Raw genomic sequence first — 25886 nt, 5'->3', positions numbered from 1 at the left:
TAAACCCCTCCACAGCAATCCAAGTAGTATAAAGAGCAAGAAAGTCTGTAAAGGGTCAAACAAACACGCTTTCAGCCAAGAGATCACAGTTTGAATCCCATGTGAAACCAAAAGTAAAGACAGCAGTGCCTCATATAGACCCATAAGGGTGACTTTGGTAGCGGTATCACACACAACGGGCACAACAAAGCCATGGTGTTTGACAACCTGGGAGTGTCAGTGTTTAACTAGCCGCAATTAGACTGTGTTGAGTAGGTGAGGTGAGTAGGGAGCAGGTGACTGACCGTAAACTACACACATCCAAGAGGAAGCTACGATAACTGCAGATAATAGTAAGGCAAAACCAATCTGGGGTTGGCTTTCACTTTCACTGGTGAAACCGGTGCAACCAACATTTTCTGCATAGCACGCCTTAAAGCTCACGAGTGTGTTTGTATAAAGATGGTAAAAGATAAGTGTGTGTGTGTCTGGAACAGTAGCTGTCAACATGTACAAAGACCTTGTAGGTATTTCTGTGGTGACGCTCAGATTCTCCCCTCACTGAAACACACATACTAAAAAGTGGACAAAACAACCAATAGTCTTTTTATTGCCATTGTGCATGAACTTTGACACTGCAGGTTACACAAGGAGTATCATGTAGTGAGTTGATGAACACTCTGACCTGCCAGTGATGTGCTCTGGTCACTCTCAGTGCTGGTTTTGTATCAGTTGATGGCTTTAGCAACAAACTACTTGCTGATCCAGCCCCCATGCTCAAAACCAAAGGAATGCAAGATGAGACGCTTGTGTCAAAGAACGGACAACATCCGGGAGGACAACACGTTTTTTTGATTTTTTTTTTTCCTATTATTGCACACATCTAGTTTACCAATGCCGAGTATATGTGGGACATTGGGAAAGCCATAGCTCTTGGTAAGGTGCTGAAATGTTTTAAGAAACCACAACATTGCATTGAGCCTCTTTAAAAGCCACATATATACAAAATATGAATGGAGCGTCAATGCAGGGATTCCACAAGCACACCAGATATCAAAATAAACGTGGGTTATGCTTCACTCTTGCAAATGAAAGTGGTGTATCATTTACACTTGGGCATGGCGATGCTCATTTAACAGCCTAGAGGATACATGAGATGTTCAGGTTTTGTTGCTTGGTGGTAGCATCAGGGTGCCTACAACACTCAGTAATAACAGACAGACAGTGAGAGGGAGGCAGGCCAGTGTGATCCTTTTATCTGTGCATCAAACACATGAAGGCGCGACTGTATCTGCAACCAAACATCTCTTAGTACTGTAGCTAGTCTCTTAAAGCGATCAAATCAAAAGGCTGAGAGATATTTTAGGAATGGATCATCATGAGTCTATTTATGTCTCAAATGCTAAAATCTCATGGAATGCATTTAATGGAATAGAAATTATCTGGATTATCAGAACAGTCTAAGTTTAGATATGCAGATTGGAGTTAGAGGTTGTGCAAACATTCATCTTGTATGGCTATAGTTCGTTTATAGCTTGTGCAAACTGTGTGGCTACTGTCGCCCAGGAACGGGTGTCCGACCTAAATACTTTCGTGGTACTGGCCGAAAAGTGCTACTGCGTCTATAGCACTTACTTTGCAAAACTGTACAGAAAACTGGCGTCCAATTTGTAATGTTTACTGATTCTATTATCAGGTAGTTTTTGATTCAAAGCTGCATTTATAATTATTTTTCTGGTTTCAGGCAAGCTGTCAGGTTCAGTTGGTGACACATTAGAGCAGTTGTTTTTGCAGTGAGGTGCAGACGTTCCTCTGCATCACAGGTGAAGAGGAAATACAGCGAGAACTGGACAGAGAGCTCCTCCTAGCGCTGTCTCACTGGAAATGCTGGACAGATCTAGTATTTAGGCACATGTCCTTACAGGTTAAGTACCACCTCTACACCGAAAATGTCTGGTGGGAAAGCGGCTTTAGGGGCAGTAGAACAAGCTAAACGACAATTGCTTTCTCATATCCAGCAGACACAGAGCAACATTAGCATCCTCAGCTACTCTTAAGATGTATCTGGCTTTAGCTGCTTAATGATCCACTCTCTGTATAACATCTGGTGGTTGGCAGATAGTAAAGAGAGGGAGTTTAAAACCAAAACAATGAGCTAAATAGAGGGTGAAATACTCCGTGGGTTCATCACTACAACTGAACCCTTTCACACTGAACAAAGCCATTTGATTCATTTTGGATAGAAGAATATTTATCAGCGCAGCTTTAAATCATCACTTCACCAATTAGGGTGAGGCTGTGTGTTGTTTAATAAGAATGACTGTGCAAGCACCTGTTTGTGTTTAGACAACTTTAAACATTTGAGACGTTTTGCATTTATACTCAAAGTAAGCTGCTGAAGAAAGAATTGTTTTGTTGCTGATATTCAAACTTTGATATCTCTAAAAAAGTTCTAATTCTAAGTTCAAACTACTGCGTGATATGGGAATAATTGTAAGCGCAGCAAGCTTTACATCTGTTGCCTGACCGCTATGTTAACTCTAGCGTGGCACTGCAAGTTCTGCAACATAAGTGAGATTAGGCAGAGTAGGCTGTGGCTGAATTCACTGACGAGAATTGCGTGTTCGTTCTCAGCCATTCAAACAAGATTTTTTTGCAAAGTGATGACTTGTAGCTTATGGTGGATAACGCGAAGCTTGTGCTACTGTTTTGTATGAACACGTCACTTTTAAAAGAGGAAATAAATGTTTCCTTTTGCAATCGAAAAGTTAAAATCATGAACCTAAAAACACTGTTGGTCAATTCAATACACTTAGAGACTTAAGTGCTACAGCCTTACTTCATCTGGTATGACTCATAGCTTATGGTGGCTAATATCAGCTAATGCTAGCAAAATCTAAACTGATATTGCTGTATAATATTACTGATTTTAGGACTACTTCAGCTCCTGTTGCATTTTGTCTGATGTTTTAAGATCCAGACACACCAAGCAGATGTCAAAGAACTAGCAAGTGCAAAGGTCGCATAACGACGCCTGTGTCTTCGCCGAAAGGTTGAGCTTGAACACATCTCAACTAGCATGTATATTCTGCACCTGTGTGTGGAAATAACTCTCCATGCCAGCAGGTGGCGGTAGTCTGTATTCGTCATTCAAAAAGGGGAAATGTGACGAACAACAGGACGGATTTAAGACGCTAGCTAGCCAGTTAGCTCATAATCAACAAAATCCAATGTTGAAAAAACAAAGCATATTTAACGTGTGCTAGCAAATATTAACACAAACATTTGCGAGCTCGATGGTTCAAGAAATAATCTTACCTAATATAACAAGTTTGTTTCAATCTAACATTCTCTTGACTGAAGTTGTTCCTTTCCTTTTCTCACATCCGTTTCTCTGCACTGAGCTGAACTGCCAATCAGAGTGATTTTAATACCCAACAGGTTTTGTCAGATCCGATGCCAAGTCGACATTCTAAATCTGCAAAAGCAAAACAGCCGACGAAGACTGACTAGTGCCTTAATAACCGGGTTTCTTTCCAATCAATTACTTGTTAGTTCTTGTTCATCCAAACTGTGTTTTTTAAGCTATAATACATCTGCCAGGCCAGTTTTATTGGCCGATATCACAGGAAGAAATGTTGGCTGACGGAGAACCAGAGAGATTTTTCAAAATGGGAAATGTCCTGTTTGGTACTTCTCTTAGCCAGAAGTCTTTGATCGTCCAACCTAAAGGGATTCTCATTAAAAAGAAAATATTAAAAACCAAATATTGGCCAATGTATTGTTATTGTTTGTTAAACTCACAAATATCAGCCACAGAGCACAGTATCGTTCTCGCTCTAGCCTTGATAATGTTAAGATGAATTGCACAAGAAAACTCTTTGGCTACAAAACTGAGGTTTAACTCATAAGATCATTTCTACCTCAGAGAAATGTTTGCACAACTATACCTCCAATGTGCACCTCTAAAGATCCAAATGCTGCAGTTTGATTGTATCTTCACGAGACGGTACTGCAGACTTGTCCGCTTCTGGTCCACTGTCAACGGGCTCAGGGGAGCCGATCACATACCGTCTGCAGGCGTAAATATCAGACAACCACTGTACGTCATCCAAGTCTCTGTCCAGCATGCTTCCATCAACACACACACAGCTATTAATGCCATCAGTCACAGTGTGTGTGGTCCGTACAGTATCCCACCACCAGTCCGAGAAGGCAACCGTGAGGGGATGCCCACGTCTTCAACCCTATGCAGCTAGCTGTCGCCAGTCTAGTCTCAGACTGGACTCTGGAACAGAAAGGAATGATTTGTCTGGGAATGAGAAAAACCAGGAATAAATGACAGTGAATCTGTTCTGCTTTGTCAAGCTGCAGATATTTGTATGGACATACATTCCAAATTACCTGAGTATAGACTCTGATTGTGAAATACCTGAAGCGAGGCCAGATGCAGACACTGTGCAACCAATTTGAGGCCATTTTGTCATTATTTTCTCGTTGCCCAAATTATTTTCTCATTGCATTTTTTTTTTAGACAGGGTTTAACAATGTGACCTGGATAGTGTAAACATAATCCTGAATAGTACAGCTGTTTTCCTGTTAGGTACATAACACAGCAATACACAGTTTTGGATTTTTTTTTTAAACAAGCATTTTTCTTTCTTTTCATAGAGATATATGTGTATATATATGTTTAGAGAGCTTATTCATACTGTGAATGTTGAAACAGAACACAACACATAATTTAATCAGAAATATACTACCAGTTTAAAATGCATGCCCCTCCCCCCATCCATCGTGCTCCATTCTTCCCTCCGATGCCTGCATATGATAACCTTTAACCATCAGGTCCTTCCCTGCCAACAACAGCTCAGACATTATGCAGGACAGAATATTAAGGTGGCGAGTCTTTGTGGTGGCGGTGGTGTTTATTCGGGACATTGTTGCTACGTCATGCAGAGATAGAAGGGGGGTGGAGGGGGTCAGCACAGAGAGACGGAGGCTCCCCTGGCAGAGCAGAGGGAGGTGTTGGTTGGACAGTCAGTGGTGATGGTCGGTGGTCGCTAGTGTGGATCCCGGAGTCAGAGGCCAGCTCTGCTCAGGTCTAGCTGATGGCCGGGCTGTCTGTCTGGGGGTCTGCAGTCTCTGAGGGCGAGCCGGGCTCCTCCGGGGGGTCGTCTGTGCTGGTGCTCGTGGAGACCTGAGTGGGGGCTCCGTAGAGCGATGTGGCCCCCTGGGGCTCTGAGCCGGAGGCCGCCTCCGCGTTGTCCTCATCCTCCTCGGGCTCCAGGGCCGGGGTGAGGTGCAGGGAACCGGGGAGTTTGACGGGGCAGAACGCCGAGCCCGTCGGGATGAAGTTGACCTTGTTTTTGTCGGGGCAGGAGAAGAGGGGGACCGATGCTGATGTGGACTGCCTGGAGCTGCGGAGAAACATGTGCAGTGTCAGTGGGGATCAGACATTCCTGGGGTGGCAGAGAGACTTTAAATTCAGCACAAGTATCAAACAGTCTATACCTCATCTCCTCAAAAGCTTTAATCTTCTCACAGCCCTCTGGCGGCTCTCGCTTGAACATGTAACTGTTGTTGGGTTTGGGCGAGGAGGCAAACTTGGGCAGTGGTGAGCTGCTTCCACTGTCTGTGAACACAGAGATACAGGGTAGAAACTGGCCCGAGGGCAATCAGCACTGGCAGAGTGTTTTTAAGTGCTACATTTTTTAAGTCCAGCACTCGGCCGCCTCACGGAGAAGATGCGCTTTTAAATATAACAATCAAGTCTGATTCCAAATCCAAACACTGAACTCTCATCTGTGTTTTCTTTACTTCTCTGGGGTACTTAGTGAGGAATCTCCATAGGCAGCTGACAATCTACACTTTACAATGATTAATCAGGGCCCAAACTTTCACTGTGGGCGTATAGAACTATATGAGACAGAGGGAAATGAAATAAATAAATGAGTAAAAAAAAATCTATAGAGTTATTTCTGTGTATTAAATTATAGATGTGAGACTTCAGACTGCTGTCCGCTTAGCTCCTCAGGGGAACAGCTTGTTGTGAGGTCAGAGTTGCTGTGGATTTAATAGATGGACAAACAAACTCAATGAAAAGATCAAAACCATTCAAACTCAGTGTTTTAACTTCCCGAACCTGTCTGTGACACTCAGCTCCATGCCCAGTGATTCACAGTAGGGATGTCACCAACAAAGAACATTTTTGACTGGCTCCACATGTCGATCTGTTGGTTAATTTTGCTCTTCAGTTTACCAGCAACATACTGTACCACATGAAAGGTAACAAGGTATTCATGCTACACCAGTTAGCCAGCCTTAGCCGTTGAGCACTGCGCACCATTGGGGTCAGGTGGGAACTAGCTAGCAGCGCCACTCATTGCGCAATTACCCCTGTTAACGTCATCCCAACCCATGGTGGTAGGGCTATTGTTAACTATGTTATCACTGTTAGCTCTGTTAGCAGCATCAGCACGGCTAGTGGCGCTAACATATGGTAGTAAACAATGCTAAAGGTGGCTTTGCAACTCAAAATTAAGCCACTTTCTCACCTGGGCCACCTGGGTGGACACAGAAGGGTGGCCACCATGAGCCTCAACACTGTCCCATCATCATGGGTCAGGACAACGTCACCAGAAGTAACTGCCAAATGGCACCGCTAGCTAGTTCTCACCCGTCTCAGGTGGTGCGCAGTGCAGAGTGGCTACGGCAAGCTAACCAGAGGGTGGACAGTGAGCAACGTGTTTTTTGCATGTTAACACCAAACAAAGAACAAAATAAAAGAAAGACAGTTACAGAGGAGTAAATCAGGCTCTGATGCACACAATACTTGTGAGTAGGATGCATTCAGTGTTGATGTAGTCTGCACATAGGATTAACTGACAAGAAGAAAAACATACGATATCACCAGACTTTTAAATATGGAGCAATATTCTGTGCACATTAGCTGCTAGAATAAAAGGTCACAGCTACTGAAACAGCTCAACGCTGTATAAAACAAAAAAAAGTATAAAAGGAAAAAAGTAGACATCATGCCAATTCAGTCTGTTGTGCAATTTCAGGGATGCATTAACTTAAATCAGAGTTTTTAAGGATCCACCAGAAACATGTGATCATGACTGTGCCCTTCATTTCAATGCTCCAACAACAACAGTTTGATGTTCTTTACCTTTATCCCGGTCGTACAGTAGATCCTCTGTGGAGTAAGGACTGCCATCATGTGATCCTGGTGGGCAGGCAGGCGAGGGGCAGGGCGACAGGCTGGAGCAGCTGCTGGACCGGCCGGGGGCTGATGGAGTCTGGGTGTCCACGCTGCGGGTGCTGCTGCTGCGCTGCTGGGGAGGGAAGGGTGCCCGCCGCCCATCAGGAACCTCCAGGGACTGTAGAGTCCGACAACAAGAGACAGACAGCAGGGAGAGAGGACAGAATACTAATCAGAGCTGGGACGAGGTAGATCAACACACTGTGGGTTGAGAAGCATCCCTGTATGAGTTTAAATAAAACAGAGCCTCACCTTGAGCTCCTCTTTCTCTCCATTGTCTTTGATGAAGACCTTCTCCAGCTCATGGTTGATGCCCTCCATGCTGCTGGGCACCCTGGAGATGGAAGGCTTTGGCACTGTGATGTTGGACAGCGGCATCTGGGCCGACTTCGACATGGAAAACTGCTGCAGAACACACACACAGACACAGTGTTTGATTAGAGAGAGAAACTGTACTTGAGGTTTAATATCCCAGTCTGTCAGTGCGCTTAATTATGTACTGACTGACTGACTGACTTACTAGAACTGATCATGATTCAGATGGACCAAACTCTTCTACCCACATGGGTGTACTAATATGTTCTCCAGTCAGTGAATATGTGTGAATATTTTCAGCACAGCCTGACCACCTTGACATCTCTGATTTTTTTCAAGCAGTGTCCTACCTGAACTTGGCTGGCTGTGGAGGTGTGGTTTGTGGTGCTGGTGAGGGCGGTGTAGGTGATGGTGTTGCACTGCAGAGGGGACAGTTGGTCCTTGTCTTTACTGTGGCGTCCTCCTTGTTTGCTGCGCTGGAGCTGATGTCGGAGCTTCGCAATCTGCTGGAATCAAACAGGAGAGCAGGAGGAGACAGAAGAGAGACGTTAACATTTAGCAAGTAGGTGGACCTGGACGATATTGTATCCAAGTCCACACATAACTCCATAATAAAATGTTTCCTGGGCAGTTAGACTTTGTCGTGTTTGCCGTGATGTTATCACCTAAAGCCCAGTTTAGACCAAAGATTTGCGATGAGGCAAGCCGAAACACGCAACTACTTAGCAATGCGCCATTCTGCAACGTTCTACAAACCTGCCAGTTCACACCAATGCAACTAGATGAGACGGTGTATCATCTCTATGCAACAGCTCTCTGTACTTCTGTTCTGATTTCCAGCTTTTCAGACTTATTTTGTGGCTGAATATAATTTGTAGGTTCTTAAAATATGAATGAGGATAGTGATAGTGAGATACTGGCTACAGCTGCATGTGTAGAAGTGATGAAACAGTGAAAAACAGAAACAACACTAGCATCAGATGGACTGTATTCATAATAAATACGCCACAATAATATAAATAACCAGCACCAATTAATCAGTCAGTGAGAATGTGTGTGTGGCGGGGCATAAGCACATATAGCAAGCAGCAGCAGTGACCCACGGTCCAACACCAGCACGCCGTTAGGACAGAAACAAAGGGTTCGGTGGAGATGGAGCACCTGCCGCAGCAAGCAAACACGCTGTCTGCGGTCATTTTGAATTGACCAGCTGACTTCACTACAAGCTGAGTGGCTGCAGAAACAGGTGACGTGTTTCATGTTCTAAAACCAGCCGCTGGTGATTTGACCAGCGGAGTTGCAGGTGACACCATCAGCCGGCTTGAGTTGAGCTCAGACCGTATGTTCTAAAACAGCTTCGTCTCGTTGGTGTGAACTGGGCAGAAGCTGAAGAGAACCAACACTACAAACGTGTAGGGCTCAGCATCTCTGAGACCTTTTCATATTTTTGTATTTGCTGAATGAGCAACACTGCTTTTTGTTTTCTTGAAAATATGACATGACAACAGAGCAAACTCCATCTGCTGATGACAAGTGATGAAGAGTGCGCAATATCTTTGAACGCTTTGGAAAAGTTAGCAAGTTGGATGAAGATTTGATTCACACAAAAAAAAACCTTGTCAAACACTAATGAATAAATCCTTAACCTAAATCTTAACAGGCGTACAAGAACAGCAAACTTCTGTCTTCACTGCTGCTTAATGCATCAGATTCACAGGCTTTTTACACAGAACACAGCTTGAGATATGTTATAGCATTAAAAACACAGGTGGAACTAACAACATTAATGATGGCTCTGTTCCAGCACTTATGACATGCACTGTTATAGTTACACTTGTGTTTGACAGTGGTCCGTCCTGGTTGTCTTCCTCCTTTTTCTCCCCATGTGTCCTGTGTCTCTCTACTATCTCTCACAGCATTAGATTCTCAATAGGAAGTAAAGCTACAAAATGGAGATGCAGTTTATTGACTCAACACAAGTCCACCAGATGTCACTGTTCCCAGAGCAGCTAGTAGAAATGACAGACGACACCTGCACTGTCAGTTCTTGTTTGAACTCTGCTTCTGCCATGGATGTAGATAAAGTCATTTCACACACATTAACTTTATCTTTAAGTAAATTTTCACACTTAACTCTGGATTCTTAAACCGGTTCCTTTCTGACTTCTGGAACAATGGCAATATCTATTGAACCAGTACCAGTTTTGAGCAAAACCATAGCAATCAAGGATGCATCATTAACCGAGAACGTTGCAGCATGCACAACAGAGGTAAACAGTAATGGTGGATAGCACTGATTATCTGTGAACTGTTGTTCTTTTATTGCAGATTTTAGTTTTTATTCCCAAAAAAAAAGCACGGATTGTTAAGAAGACGTAGAAAACTACTACGAGAAAGACTCCCATCCCCCCCTTTCCTACCAGCAGAATATGACTGTTTGCACTTCAGATCAAGGAAAACCTGCTATTTTCTAGTGGGAACCAACTTTTCAAGATCTAAACCAACTTATTTTTGGTCGAGATGCTGCGAACGGTTCAAAATAACCACAACTGAGCCCGTTTCATGTTAGTGGAGTAGGGATTAAAGAGACAGGATGAAGGAACTCCCACTCCTCCACCGTACAACCAGTACTCTGGGACATGTCCATACATGTTCCCTCACACAGTTCTGACACTGTCCTTCTTTACAGAAGCAACAGAACACATGCGGTACTTATCAATGCAGGCTCTGTCTCAAACGGCTGCTACGTGATCCCTATATTTGGACCACTGAACCAGTCACACTGTGCAGTCCTGAACGTTTTTGTTTCCTCCTCAGGCTTCACTCAGGGCCATGTGCTTTTCAGGTTTTCTACAACAGACAGTGGACTGAGTCTGACATTAAATTGCAGTGAGCTGACAACAGTGTGTGCAGTCACAGCTTCATATTTTCCATAGTCAAATAAACTAATAGGTATTCAAAGGCTAAAAATTAGACAGATGATCAGAGGACTGATACAAGAATAACAGAACTATCAGAGCTTCTGACAAAACAAGGAATTTGATAACACCCCCTTTGTCTCAGAGACCTTGTGTTGGGCATTATCAGTTATCAAATAATCACTTAATTGAACAAAAATACACTGAACATAATAGTTGGTCCAGTTTAACTCATTATTCTCTGATATCACCAGGCCCTTTGGTGATACCCTGGCCCTCTCATCTTACTATATAATGACGAAAACTCTGTCTGTGTGTCTGTTCCACGTTTTTCTCCTCACTGACTCGGTCAATCCATGTGAAATTTGGCACAGTGGTAGAGGGTCATGGGAGGATGCGAATGAAGCAATATTACATCAATTGGCCAAAGGGGGGCGCTATAGCAACCGATTGAAATTGCAAACTTTGAATGGGCATATCTCATGCCCCGTATGTCGTAGAGACATGAAACTTTGCACAGAGATGCCTCTCCTCATGAGGAACAAATTTGCCTCAAGAACCCATAACTTCCAGTTATATAGATTTTCCGCCATTTTGAATTTTTTGAAAAACACTTAAAATCGATCTCTTCCTAGGAAGTTTGAGCGATATGCATGAAACTGGGTGAACATAATCTAGGGACCAATATCTAAAGTTCCCTCTTGGCAAAAGTTGGAAAACTTACTAAAACTGAGCTTCTATAAGGCAATGAATATTGCGGAGGGCGTGGCTCATCACATAAAGGTGTATAACATCTCAAGGGTTTCACCCATCACCACGCAACTTTGTAGGCATTTGACCACACATAATCTGAGGGGACCCCTCCATTATTGACCCCATCAAACAAAATGGGGGCGCTAGAGAGCTAATTTCTTATCTAGGCCTAACCGCCATATGGATTTTTACTAAACTTGGTAGATATGTAGAACAGGACGCCTCAAGGTGACTGGAGAAATTTAACTCTAATTGGCAACTGGGTGGCGCTATAACAACAGAAAAATGCTTAAAAATGGCTACAATGCGACCGATCGCTGTGGCTCCCCCTGTGGACCAATGTTGTTGTTTTATTCTAATTTTAGGTATGACTAAGTCATGGTATGGTATGCTGTACATAATCACGGAAATTGTCAGTGTGTCATTCTGTCAGTCAGTCATTCTGTCTGTTCCACGTTTTTTCTACTCACTGACGTGGTCAATCTATGTGAAACTGCACATAGGCATTGAGGATTGGCATAGGTAGAAGGTGACAAAGCAACCAATGGGTATGGACTAGTCTTTAGTTATTTTGGTATATACACTATAAGACTAACAACAGCAACAGTTTGGATCACAATCGGAACTGATGAAACCAGGAGTGGCGTCATCATGGCAGTTTTACCACTGCCTATTCCTGCTGGACTGCAGACAACCACTCACTGTCTTAAAGGTCACAAAAAGCCAGAGGTCAGAAAACCTCAACCTTACAAAACATTACTACTAAAACATTCCCATTTCATCTTGCAATAGTTTTACCACAACTTTGCCAGAGCAGCCAACTAAAACTCAGAGTTTCTTTGACCAAGACAATGTTTGCTTTGACTAAAAAAAGGACCAGCTCCAACACAGCTCCTCTCTCATACTATCATTCAGATACAGGCAGGATAAGACTGATCATTATGCGCACTAATATTCCCGCTAACATTTCTGTGGTTCTCTGAAACAGCTGCACCGCTCCGGTCTGCCCCCTCTCTCCTCTTCCTCCTTGTAGCTTGTCTATTGACATCTGTGGAATCTGTGTCAGCACCGCTCTCCTGCAGCCCTGTAACTAAGTAACGTGCCCGTGCGCACATTAGCGAGGGCTGAGCCGTCATCCGGCCGGCCCTTATTGTTCCCTCTGCTGCAGGAGGCGGAGAGGAGCCAGCTGGGACTTGGCTGACCATAAATTGCAGCGGGTTATGGCCATTGCAAAGAGGGGAAGTGGGTAGTTAAAGAATGAGATAGCGTTATCTGCCACCTCCCTGCTGCTGCTGAGTATCAGCAGGGAAGAGCTGAGAGTGGCTGATAGTGACATGCCGGGTGCAGCTTCAGAGGATGTGTCTGTTGCTGCTGTAAACCATCAGCACCATAATGACACGTACACCAAAGCTGTGATGTCACACAGGAAATTATACAGCCTGGGGAAAATGTCAATAATACAGACACATTCACTACTCTTTCATAACTTCTGCCACACGGAAACATGTTGAGAGTTTGGGGACGATCACGAATCGGCCAATATTGATCATGTGTATTGAAGCCTTCTCCTCATCATGTAGCCTTATTTAACTTTTATTTAACAATATCATATATTAACTTTTAGAGTTAAGCGAAAAATTCCAAAATGGGATGCTTCTCTGTCAAGTTCTGCAGGTAGAGACTGCCTTTGTTCTCCTGCTCCTTTCACCACACTCAGTATCTTTGCCTTGCGTCTCTCCCTCTGCGCCCTCCCTTAGACTCTCCTGTATCCCCCTCAGAGGGGTGCGCCTCTTCATTCAACCTCTTCCTTCACATAAGCAAAAGAAATAGAGTCATCCAATGTCATATCGTCGTGCAGATATCAATCTGGGTGGAGCAAACTTTTTCTTTTTGCCAAACTAAGACGGGAAATCTTCAGTGCTCCAGCACAGGTCACTGGGAGGATTTTGTGAGGCAGTTTTTCTTGCTGTAGAGGTGATGTAAATATATACGTAGGCGACATAAATAAACAGCTACATAAACACAGAATAATGAGTTCACGACTAAGGCCAACCGGCAGTCCTGTACAGGTCACTATGATACATCAAAAAATGGTGAACCACTGTGGTCCTCTAGTTTGACGGCGGTTTGTGACGGCAGACAGAGCAGTAGCAGTTTGTGCAAAGCAACCATAACCGGACTGAAACTGAAAATGTGGGCTGTTTCTTTATCAGTTTTAATTTACATTTGCAGGGCCCCATAATATCTGTGAAGCATGTGTGGGGTGGGGATAAGCTACAGAGTAAACCTGAAGCACCCAAGACAACCTGTAACCTAGTGCTGCATGTGTCTATGACTCCATGTTATGCACATGTACAGACATGTGCATCAAACAAAAGGCCTAAATATGTGTGTGTGTGTCTGTATTCATGTTAGTGTCATGCCTCTTTGAGCTGGTCGGCGCTGCTCCAGGATGCAGAGCGCTGGTGGGTGCTCCTCTTCTCTCTCCTTTCCTCACTCCAACATCCAGGAGTCTAGAAAGAACATCACAGCAACACATTACTTTACGCACACCTGGATCTGAGCTTCTTTAACAGAGTAATCACTCATTATTGAAGGATCAGTCCAATTTATTACAATTTGAATGTTATTTTTGTACTTGTGGCCATTGATCCTATAAATCATGATTAGATCGTATTGACTAAAGTCTGTCAAAGAAATTACTGAAACCACATGGGCAGACACACATGTGCATACAAACCCACAGTGAAAGCTGAGCTGGGCTCTGCATAACATTGGGTATTGTTTAAAAAAAAATTAGGATACCAATACCAACACCAGTTTCCTTAAAGTGATACTGATACCAATAGAGTACTTCATTCGACACACATAATGTGAATGGAGTGGCATGTAGAAAAGCCATACTCTCAAACATTCAGATGGCATCTTGGCTTGCATTTGTTAGCAGTAGAACTTACAATAGTGAACTGCTTCATAGTAAAGGCCTCAGTGGCCAGCCGTCAGAAGAAGCTGCCAGGTGAGCTGCTGCTAAAGTTAGCTCAGCTTGTTTTTAAAGCAACACAATGGAGTTTTTGAACCCTCAAAATATATATCCAAGATCCTTGTGATGTACATCAACTCACAATAGGTTGGATGACACGTCCGTCATTGCTTGAGAGCGTCTGTTTCACTTCCACTGGCACTATGCAGTTTCGGGGTTTGGGTAGGAACCCCGACACAAAAAGGACTACAAAATTTGTCTGCTTTACGGCATACGTCATATCCCCCTCCTCTCTTTAAAGTGGCGTAGCTGAACTGAGGTGAACGAAGTTAGAAGTGGTTGTCACGGCTGAAGCGACAAAGAAAAGGAAGAAGGTGAATGTGTTGTCCGAGGAGACAAAGAAAAGAAAACGGAAGAGCGATAAAACAAGAGCTCAAACAAAGATTAATACTGGCCCAGCTTTCACACGCTGGCAAGAGCTGAAAGAGGAGGAGGGATGCCCGACTGATGGTGACCTGGCGCTGTTACTGCTTTTATCCTCTACAGAGGAGACTCACTGTCTGCAGGTCAGCTGCCTAGGGTATATTTTAAGATAAAGTGTTAGCCTACATACAGACAGCTTTAATTTTAGTTTGTCTTTAACACTTTGCTGTTAGCACCGCACGCACGATGTGCTTGTGTCGACCGCGATCGTGAATCATAATAGATTGAAATATGGCTTTCTACATGCTGATCACATGTATTGATAAAGTATTGGCTTGGCTGGCAGAGGTTTTATCGCACTAACTTACAGTAACAAGCGTAGTTGTCGTTAACTAGAGTAATCTTGAAGTTATATTCCCTTCATCTGCGCCGCGGCCTCTCTGCTGTTGTCTGACTTCACTCTGTTACATACAGAGCAGGTTACCGGTTAACTCAGCTTGTTCCTCCAAACTTAAAATCCTTTATCCGTTCAAAAGATGTAGTTAAAAATGACCAAAATATTTAAAAGGGATGTTGACATGTCTTGAAACCGTTAAAAAAGTAGTCCTCTGGAAGTGTTTTTTCCTGGCTAACCCTGGGTGTCATCTAATTTTCTACTTTTTTCAGTCTGTCTCTACCTGTTGGGAGCTAATGCTAGCTAGCCAGCTGTCTGCAGATATCAGATATTTGACTTTTTAATACAAACTTTCTTTATGGAATTTGTTTAGGTTAGGGGATTAGGTTAGAGTTGACACCACAGGAAGGTTGATGACTGGTGGATTATAAAACCTATCAGGCAGGAGTGTGAGGAAGAAGACATGAGTCAAACAGCAGTGTCACACATGCACACCGTCACAATGACGCCTTTGTATCACTTCAATAGTTAATAATAAAGCTAAGAGCAAAGAGGTCATCTAGCGTTTGAAGCCCCACAGATGCGTAGGTGGTAAATGTCACACAACCTGGAAGAAACAGGATGTATAGACCAGTGTGTGTGGGGACATCTGAGGTGGAACAGCGTGAGATGATCACAGGGCAGGAAGGTGTGGGCACAAAGAAAGTCAAGCATGACACAGAGCAGTACTACTGTGGCATAGGCAGGGCTCTAGACTGCAACCAACATGGTCACATATGCAACCATTTTTTGATGAGTGTAGGAGTTAAAATATCCTGTGCATCTTGCATTCATGTGAGTGCATCGTGCAGACTGAAGCCTCTACTGACAGTGACAAACAGAGAGGCAGCTGACTCATATAAACAACTAATACATCAGTACCATCCTACACACTGCCTCAACTGTCCAATTCAGGACAGCAGTGAATAAATACCTCTGCTTTCTCTTTTCTCTGTCACCAAAATGCCACATGACCTCATCTCTGTAGGGGATACACCACATGTGGGGAAAAGGGGTCAGGGAGTTGTGCTCACCTGTGTGGACTTATCTTTCATACAAGATGGGTAGTGCACATGTGGGTCACGAGGCCACTGCCCAGTGAGGTAGGGCCCAGTAATGGTGCCCAGGGAGGAAGTCCGCCAAATGGCCCCCGTGCTCCGCACCTGCTGGGATTTTGTCCTTTCAGCTGCACAGATGAAAAGACAAGACAGAGACACGTCAGCTCAGTGTAACACGACACTAGTAGCCACACAGGCCTAGCACCTTAATCTGAAGCTCTACACGGCTTTTTGCTTCCGCTCTCATTATTTTTATTTTGTGGTACATTTCAAGCAGAAAAAAAAGATCTGACAAACCCCCTGTGCTCCACTAGTTAGCCACTCACTGGTGAGCACCGTTTAACACTCTGCAAGGCCCTTCTCCTCTGGCTTCAGCACTCCGGTGGCCAACATTTGCCCTGAACCTGATAAAAATATCTCACTGACATACCAATTTCACACAGACCTCAGAAACTGGTGCAAGGTTTGTGCTTTCACTGACGGCCAAATATAGGGAAATATTGCACAAGTGTGACTTTGCTGTATCTGAACTACTCCTTTAAAACACAAAGTCACACAATAACACAAAACAAACACCCATTTTACCTCAGTTTTTTTGGATTCTTCGTTCACTGGATGCACGCGAGAAAACGTTTTCTTCACAAATTAAACGTGTTACAGGGTGAAAATAAATACACAGATTCATTGAGCTCCAACAACTGCCAAAGCCTTCCATCTAAATAAATACGAGTGCGACAGTTTCTCACAGTCAGCATCGTCCTCTGAAACATGCACTGTGGGAAACATGTTTTGTAATAACCACACTGTCATATTCTGAGGCCTGAAGAGTAATGACCACACCTTTGCGTGCTCACACATGACACCTCATCTGGCCAGTGTCCCTGTCGTAATCTGGTGTACTGGCTTCTGGTCCAACAACAGGGAATCCTATTAAACAAGGTAGAGGGCGAGGTCACTTTCTACATATCCACAGGATTACAGGTACACTCCGGGGACTAAATTAGACTTGGAAGTTATTTTCCATATATGTTAAGTAGCTCAACACGGCAGCTCCTCCTTAGGACGACTTTTCTAAACCAGTACTTCAGTGAATCTGCTATAATTATCTAACGCAGAGTGCCAGAGCTTCCACAGACATGATATTGTCTTTATTAATCAAGCATGTGATGTGTCTCATGAAGAACTGAGAATCTGAAGCTAGATATGTCTTTCTATGTATTAATGTACAGATGTGTTACATACATATATCTCAGGACTCATCGTACTGTGAGCAGGCAGTTAATTCCTTCTACCACTTCTGTCACTGAGGCAAAATCATCCCTTGTTACACAGGCTGCAGAGACACACATTTGTAGTTAAGGCACAGTGTCATAAGGGGAAATTCAAAGTTACTACATTGGTTAGGTGGTTAATAATTATAGTTAGGCTAATCATTTAAACTGCTACCCTCACTGAGATCAGGATCTCTCTTCAACAGAGAGCTGTGTGCAAAATAATAAATATATAATTCAACTGAATAACTGCATGAAAAGCCAGCCTTTTTGTGAAGTGGCAGATATTATTATTTATTCAGTAAATAAAAGAGGGCCCAAAATAGACCTTTGCGGGACACCTTTATTACCATTAAGCACACATGATTTGGTATCACTGGAAGCACCAGCTTCAATGATTCAATAAAATCTCAAGGTAACAATATCAAAGTATTCTGATAGGTGGTGCAGCAGTGTTCATGTTTGACCAATGTGCTGTAACATGGTGTAAACCCAAGCAGAAACTTCAAGGGCAGAAAAATGAAGTCAATGCTTAAGTGCCAAAAACAGCAGTGCCTCAAATGGCCATTTGATCTGGCTCCAAAAGCAAGTCAATCCTCACAGACCCCCATGCTAAAATGCCCAACTTTACAGCAGAAATAAACACGTTCAGCCTGGTACAAAAAATGGTTTTGGTTTCTATGGTTACTTTCCCCATTCAGCACAACTGTATATGTATGAGATGAATATAACCCCATATTTTAAAATGAATAAAAAGCTTTGAAAGGTTGAAACAGTGTTATGTTTTGATAGGCTGAACTAAAAAAAAAAAAATCCTTCTTCATGACTGCATTTCTTTTTTACAGTGTTTTGCTATCACATATTTAAGAGTTAAAACCTTGTAAATGGTGACCTAACAACTTGTAGGCATATGTTGGGAAATAGCTTTTACGCGAGCTTTGAAAGGACAATCCTCTATGTTTAACAAAAATATGGAGGTGTATATTTGCACTGATATGATGATTTGTGCTTCTTGGCCCATCACACTTAATTTTAACAATGGCACCATGCTCCCAAATCTAAGCAATTATCTTGATACAATTATCAGTGTTAGCACTAACAGCCTAAACTGTGAAAACCAGACCTGTGTTACAATAAACCAGAACAAACCTTTAATTCAAAAAACCAATGTAGGTATTTTTCAAACACTATCTGATAAACCAGCCACATCTTTATCGTTGGACTTTCATGCACAGTAAGCAGTAAGAAAAATGCAAAACTATGACTACACAGCCCGTCAGCATTTTGTTGGTTAAATAATGTCAACAGCACAAACCAAATATGGACATCTGAAAACTAATCCTGTGGCAAATCAAACTGTTTTTTAAGATTTCATGGCTCAGATAAAAAGCCCAAACTAAAAAAAGGCCTACTCTACTACTTCCTGTCATCTGATGAGTGTTTACATGACCCCAGTGTGCATGAGAGCTTCAGTATGCAGCTATCATCACACCACTGAAGAAAAACAGACACTCTTGAGGTGTTGTTCTATGCACTGTATTTCCTCAGGGATTTTAACGATTTTTGGAATAAAAATTTTAAGTTCCAGCACTTTAACTTTTGATGCTTCTACAATTCCACAGTGTTGACTGAAATAGCATGTGACAGCGTGTAATTATACACCTCCAGTCACCATTTGAATACAGTTTTTTTGCTCAGTTTTCATTGATTTTTTCCATTGCTTCATTTATGTTTCGGCATAGTCAAATGGCTGGTAAACTGAAAGATATTACTGGCCAGCAGGACTTAACCGACTGTAATTTTATTACATTCAAAGCTTCTGTTTGGGTTTTCCAATGACGGTTCAAATTTCTCACATTTTTGATCATGTCACTGCCCTGAAAAACATTAACAAAAATAAAACATCTCTACTGCCGATATCTCCAACACTGCAACTGCAATGACCTAGACTGATAGAAAGCACTACCAATGACGTAAAAAATTATTTTTAACTAAGGATGAACTGTCCCTTTAAAAAGTTATGTAGGAATATTATTGGTAAACACAGCTCCAGCTTTATGGGAGTAAATGGTAAATGAGCTACAGCTGCCTCTGGAGTTGGCTGTCTTTATACTAAATGCTGAAGCAGGAAGTATTTTCAAGATTTTGTAAGATGAGGACAAAAACTTGAGTTCTGCTTTGACATCACATTGTGATGTGTAGTCTGCTATAACCCTGCAGTAACATCTGTGGTCAGAGGTCGCACCGAGGTCAGAACTAAACAAGCACAAGGACAAATTCCTGACCCAGTGGTCAAGTAGCAATCCATCGACGCCCTGCCCTTGAACCAACCGTTTTAAAACACAAAAACACAGACAAAGTTTTTAAAGATTTCTGTCAAAATATATACTCTTTGTATGGTGTAGTCCACCAACTCCATGTGCGTGACAAAGCAGTTTATTAAATGTACACTGCACATAACATAAATGGAACACTTTTCATTTTGCTCCCATTTTCACAAGTTTAAAAGTACATAACAACAGTGGTTATGTCATGAGGTTTGCGATTTGCGCTGGCTCTGTGGGCAGAGTAGACCCACCGTAGACCTTAGCAGCCTGTTTTGTGAACCAGTTCAGGATGTGGAGGTGTTTTCATAATGAAGATGACACGCTATTGGTGTCAGTAGTAGACATGTTGAGGCCAAGGCATTGCTTCTCACTCAGTCAAAGCTGTGGCTCACGCTATATCAATTGGAACGAATACACAGGTGCATGTCCCCTTAACATAGACCAGTGGTTCTCAAATGGTGTGCCGTGGCACAGGTGTGCTGTGGGATTTTGTGATAACCACACATTACAATTGCAATATTCAACTGAGCCTGTGCAAAACATTATCAATCAATCTTTAATTGACTGTATCAGTATGTTGGGTGCTCCATTGTCTAATAAAGGGGCAAACTCTAGCTAAAATTGTGATTCAATTTAAAAAACCTTCACGGGGAACCTATTTGTCACCGTTCATGCGTAGATATTATAAGTGTGTGACGCATCTAAAGCCCCGATTGGCAGCCAAAAGGAGAAAGCCATGAGTGGGACAATGGATTGCTTTATTGTACAGAGTAATGTGAAAGCTACCTGCACAGATATAAATACAGGTGAGATTTTGGCTTGCCCTTTGGTGTACCTTGGGCACAAAAATTTGAAAACCACTGCCATAGACTAATCAAGCAATGGATGTATAAAGAGAACTGGATACAGCGTGGAGGTGAGGCCCCTTTCATTCCTATGAAAGCTGCTCAGTGGCGCATGAAGCCAAAAAAGTTTCACACGTATAAAATTACCCGCACCGTTCGCAGTCTTGGAGCAAGCACACTAGAAACTTTCGCAACCCAAGAGGCTAACTTCAGGTATGAATGGGGACAAAATGATTTAATGGAGCTGCTCTACTAGACTTTCAAAATGTTATCAGACTAAATTGATCAAATTCTGATGAAGCGAGTTATCGTGTGGGGGTTGTGATGCTCAAAAATGTATCCACTGATTTACAGATGTCTGTTTCACAGTCAGTACGTTTACATGGACAGTTTAATTCCACTTTCATTCGGAATGAAAGGCCATTCGGATTAAAAGTGTTCATGTAAACGGTCATTCCGATTGAAAATTAAATCCAATTCAAGGGGGTGGTTTATTCCGTTTGTCATTCCGGATGAAAGAATTTTGTGTGCATGTAAACGCTCATTCCTCTTTAAGGGAGCAATCACATTGAGATGAAACGCTAGAAACGCAACATCAGTAAAACCATTGTTTTCCTATGATACGGCGCGTATCGGCGCGTTCAAGCGTCTTTTTAGACGAGTTTTTTTCCGGCGTCTTTTTAGACGTGCGTTTTTGTAGACACTTCTTTTTAGACGCGCGTAGACACTGAAAAGTTAAAATATTTTCAGCTTTTCTGAGCATCAGATGCCAGTAGTTAGCGCACATTGAATAAGCGCTTCCAGCGTTTCAAGCGTCTTTGAAGCGTCCGCGTCTCTAGCATCTCATTTCTGTGTGATCACCCCCTAAGTTCATTCCAGTCTTTCTGTGCATGCTCGTTTCCTTGCCCTTCTGGCGCGATGACGTAGTGCACGTAGCGCACATAGCAACGGGCTGCATAGCAAAGGGCTGAGATAGAGCAGTCGGACCCGTTGCACTCACCGGTTTCCATACGCCAAAGCATGGTCTTCTATCTCCCTTCTTCGACCTTCTACCTCTCTTCTCCTCCTCAACAGACGAAGCATTAGCAGAACAAGGTTGTTGTCGTTCTGCTGCTTCAAGAATATAAGCAAAACAAGCCCGAAAAAGGCACTAAGAACGGCGTCGTCAAGCATCTTGTTATCCGGAGCGAGGACTACAGTGTTTTTTTCTGGTAAACGTAAACACATAACATCTGCCCTGTCCCCTATCCAATCAGAAACCTTCCCTGCCCCAAACCTTGCGCAGACCCGAATAAAGGCAATTAAACTGATCTCCCGTGTAAACCCTCATTCGGAATGAATATTTCTCATGTAAACTACCTGGAAAAACTTTAATTCCGAATGATTTCATTCAGATTTATTTCATTCTGAATGAGAAGCCATCATGTAACTGTAGCCAATGTAAGTCAATGGGAAAATGTCTTTTTGGTATCACGTGATGTACCTAAAAGTTAGAATTCCAATGTTTCGCCACAATGAAAATTAGCGACAATGCCCAGCGCAGAAGCACCTGACTTGGCTACCTTGCTAGTACTGCCACCTAATGGAAATACAGACAAATGATACATTTCATCCGCCCCATCACTTAAACCGAAGACATGCTTGACCAACAACAAGTTCCGAATGTTGGGAAATTCAAGTACTGAACTGTTTTTATTGACAAAGCATCAAAAAGGACCTAAATTTCAGCACCCTGTGCAATAGGACAAAGTGTATCATCCTGTGCAAATACTGTAGTGCTGACCAGGACAACACTAGAGTATATCCAGTGAATCAGTAGAGCCGCAGGCCTTGTGTGATTTATACAACCACAGTGTGTAAGTCTTGTTGTGTTAGTTACAGTTGCTCAGAGCTCGTCTGGACTCTGGGTTCATTCTTACATTTGGGTGATGCTGAAAACCTTTTTGGAATAACAAGGTCATCCGGCATGACTTTGAGTCATATGACCATCTCAAACCGTAGAGAAACACTCCCACCAGAGGCTCATACATTATTCAGAAGCCTCTATTTAAAAGGACCATTTCAGAGTTTTTGCACCTCATTTCATACATAGAATTTGTCACAGTGTGTCATTCAATATGACACTGTTTTCTCACCCCTGCACAATGAATGGCAGTGAACGGTTTACAGTAGGGAGGGTTAGGGTTACACATAGTACTCATACATAGAGCATCTACACTATGTACAAAAAGAATCTTCTTTCTCATTCTTGAGCCATCTCTTCACAGGTTATATTGTTATGGATCTTATAAGGTTCTGTATTTCAATATCATGGCAAATAAACATCAGCCAAGATAAAGACCAGTCATATCAGCATTTCAAACTGCAAAAAATAAATACCTGAAATCACAGACCTGCTTACAGAGGCAAATTAAATTTTGCATCTTGTTTAAATTCTGTAAACTCTGACAACCTATGTAAACACTATCCCTTTCTAGACTGGGGTGCTAACGACTCGATGCATTTTAGTAGCCTTTTACGGCTACCAAAAGGTACTCAACGAGTCTTTTAATCGTGGAAGATATATCATATTTTTCACACCAATAACAATGACTAATTCTTGTCAAAAACATCTCGAATTCAATGAGTAAAGCATTAGGCAAACTAATGTAGGCAGGACATGGAGGTAGGTGAGACAACAGAGTCCTCGATTGGCTCTGAGAGGCCGTTTGAAAATGAACTGTGATCTGATTGGACTAAACCCCGAGCAGGCTCATCTGCTGGAGATACTGTTTGACTGCTGTAACAACGGAACTACTTCCATGCAGGGACAGCGGGAGTCTTTCCTTCTCTACGAATAATATTTGTATACCACTAGAATTACTAGAAATTCTGTTTATTTAGCATGGCGTAATGTAAAAAAACGATTGTTCAAACAAATGTAAGAGTAGCAAAGGTCATTCGGAGATAGCAGAGCAAGTCAGTAGTTTTTGAGTGTGTGTGTGTGTGTGTTCGTAAGGAGTGTGTTGTAGAGCTAGAGTGACAGCAAATGCCGTGAAAGCGTACAAAGGAGAGCGATTGGAGCAGAGTTTACATTTAGGCTAGCACTTAAGATAACAGATAAATGCAAAGTGGAGTTTATAGTTTGTGTGCTAATAAATGCTGCAGCTCCTTAAGAAAGAATTTTCCTGTGTCTTGTCTGCCTTCAGGACATATCTGCTGTAGATACAATGCCATTGCTTTATTACTGCACCCTGCTTAAACCACAGATGAGGGATTAGTCGACAACGATACACCATGTCAACGAGCGATTTTGATAGTTGAATATAGGGCTGAACGATATATCGTTATCGTATCTATACCGAGATATGAACATGCAAGATATTAATATCCCAAAAGGCAACGATATTGACGATATAATTTCCCCATGAGTTTCCCCAGCTTGACCTGCATGTACAGCTCAGCCAATCACAAACATCCTTTTTACGCTTGCCCTAAATGTACAGCTACGGCCAGCCAATCACAAACCTCATTTCCTGCTTGCCTTGGATCGACAACAAAGCCAGCCAATCACAAACATCCCCTTGAGGGCGGGTGCTGCTGCTAGCAACTTGCTAGTATACACAACACATTTGCGACTAAAAACAGTTTTGTTCGAGCAAATTAAATCATTCAGCACGCTGTGTGAGTACAGATTTCAACAGCAGAAACGAAAGGCGAAACTTACCGGTTGTGGGTTGAACGGGGGTCACAGACGGGAATACGGCGGAACGCTATGGCAGCCGCAAGATAACGTGGTTTACTGGCGTTTCGCCGTACGTGAAGAGCCTGGTGACGCGATGCTACCGGCGACCGAGAAGCCCGGCTCCAGGTGAATAAGTTGGTGTCATGACTGCCCAGTAGTACCGGAACAGCCGAGCCGTAGCAGCACACAGGTATGTGACGTGTCAGAGGAGAAACGAGCCGTTGTTGCACCGAAATCTGTGACCGTCGGAATCTGTGACGGCTGTACAGCCATCAGAATATGTGACCTCTGTGTTTCTATCGCTGTGATGATCCCAAATACAAATATATGTGTCCATATTAATGTGAGAGGATGACAGAAGGATTGAAAACAGTTATTTTGAGGTTTAAAGTCATTATTATGCAGATTCAGTGAGGTCACATATTCTGATGTGCATCTAGCTCTTTACAGTTGAACTTTGAAATGAAAATACATCTGTCCAAATATTGAGGCAATAACAGAGCACCTGTGTCGATGTTTACTCATTTATTAAACAGTGCATACATTATCACACAAAACGTTGTTATAATAAAAGTAATTTACAACATCTACCTTAAGGCTATCTACTTTCCATTGCCATTGTTGATGGCCACACACGCAGACAATGTGCAACACCGTTAACATTTCCACAAACCTCACCGCACTTTAGGGACTGTTCTTTACTTATGAAGGGACTGTTCTTTACTTATGAAGGGAGGAGGGTGGCTGGTTGATTTTTATTTTATTTATTTATTTTATTTTGATCCCCTCTATGTTAATCACTGATTGATGCTGATTTTGAAGTATGAATAAGTCAATAAGTAATTTATTCCATTGAAATATCACTGATGTATTATAGAAAAGTGATTTATCTTTTTATAAATGACAAAAGGCACATCTGCCTCATTTTGGCTGTGATATTGTGATACTACTCAGAACCATGATACTTTCACTGGTATCGTACCATGGGTCCCAATTTTGGTACCATGACAACACTACCGAGGACTGTATGAACAGTGCCTTGCATTAAAAGACACGGCAGGGACATCTGGGTCCTCCTGTGTCAAGCCCAAGCAAGGTCGGATTGCCGATGCATTCAGTAGCATAATGCCATACCAATCGACGTCCAGCAGGCACAAAGACATTACAAATGCTATAACGTACCATATTGCTACACATGATTCCCATGTATTCAGTCACTAAAGAGGGCTTCCAGAAAATGGTTCGGACTCGTTTTTTTTTTAAAATTTTTTATAAAGAATGCTTAGTTTTCACTGAACCCATAGTCATATCGTATCGGTATCGAGATATCTGGCATAAATATCGAGATATGAAATTTTCTCCATATCGTTCAGCCCTAGTTGAATAGCCAACTAATCGACTATTCTATAAAATCCCTGAGCTAGACTCGGCCTGCAGCCTCATGTCTATGACCGAATCACAGTTGTGCTGATGTCCAATACAACGGCACTCACTATTATGTCATATTGCTTAACTAACTCATTTTATGGCCACATGGGGGCAGTGAACGCAGCTGTGAACACACATCTGATGTGTTCTTAACTCATTCATTTG

General features: G+C 42.6%; 1 protein-coding gene across 4 annotated transcripts in view; it reads right to left on the bottom strand.

Annotated features, from left to right (window-relative positions):
* Positions 1-562: 562 nt before the first annotated feature.
* The window catches only part of glcci1a (glucocorticoid induced 1a), a 30687-nt gene continuing 5363 nt past the window's right edge, over positions 563-25886 (bottom strand). Inside the window, exons 2-8 of one of the 4 annotated variants that reach the window (XM_033636920.2) lie at positions 16103-16254; positions 13656-13745; positions 7912-8067; positions 7499-7648; positions 7154-7364; positions 5494-5614; positions 563-5399 (exon numbers count right to left, since the gene is read on the bottom strand). In XM_033636920.2, coding sequence (XP_033492811.2) covers positions 5084-5399; positions 5494-5614; positions 7154-7364; positions 7499-7648; positions 7912-8067; positions 13656-13745; positions 16103-16254 — 1196 coding nt within the window. In that variant the 3' untranslated portion in view covers positions 563-5083. Of the gene's footprint in view, positions 5400-5493; positions 5615-7153; positions 7365-7498; positions 7652-7911; positions 8068-13655; positions 13746-16102; positions 16255-25886 lie in introns of all 4 variants that reach the window. The other 3 variants (XM_033636918.2, XM_033636922.2, XM_033636919.2) reach the window with 3 other exon arrangements.

The sequence above is a fragment of the Epinephelus lanceolatus genome, chromosome 16, assembly GCF_041903045.1.
Source record: "Epinephelus lanceolatus isolate andai-2023 chromosome 16, ASM4190304v1, whole genome shotgun sequence".
NCBI lineage: Eukaryota > Metazoa > Chordata > Actinopteri > Perciformes > Serranidae > Epinephelus > Epinephelus lanceolatus.
The sequence above is the reverse complement of the archived record's forward strand: the minus strand, read 5'-3'. Positions and strand labels throughout refer to the sequence as shown.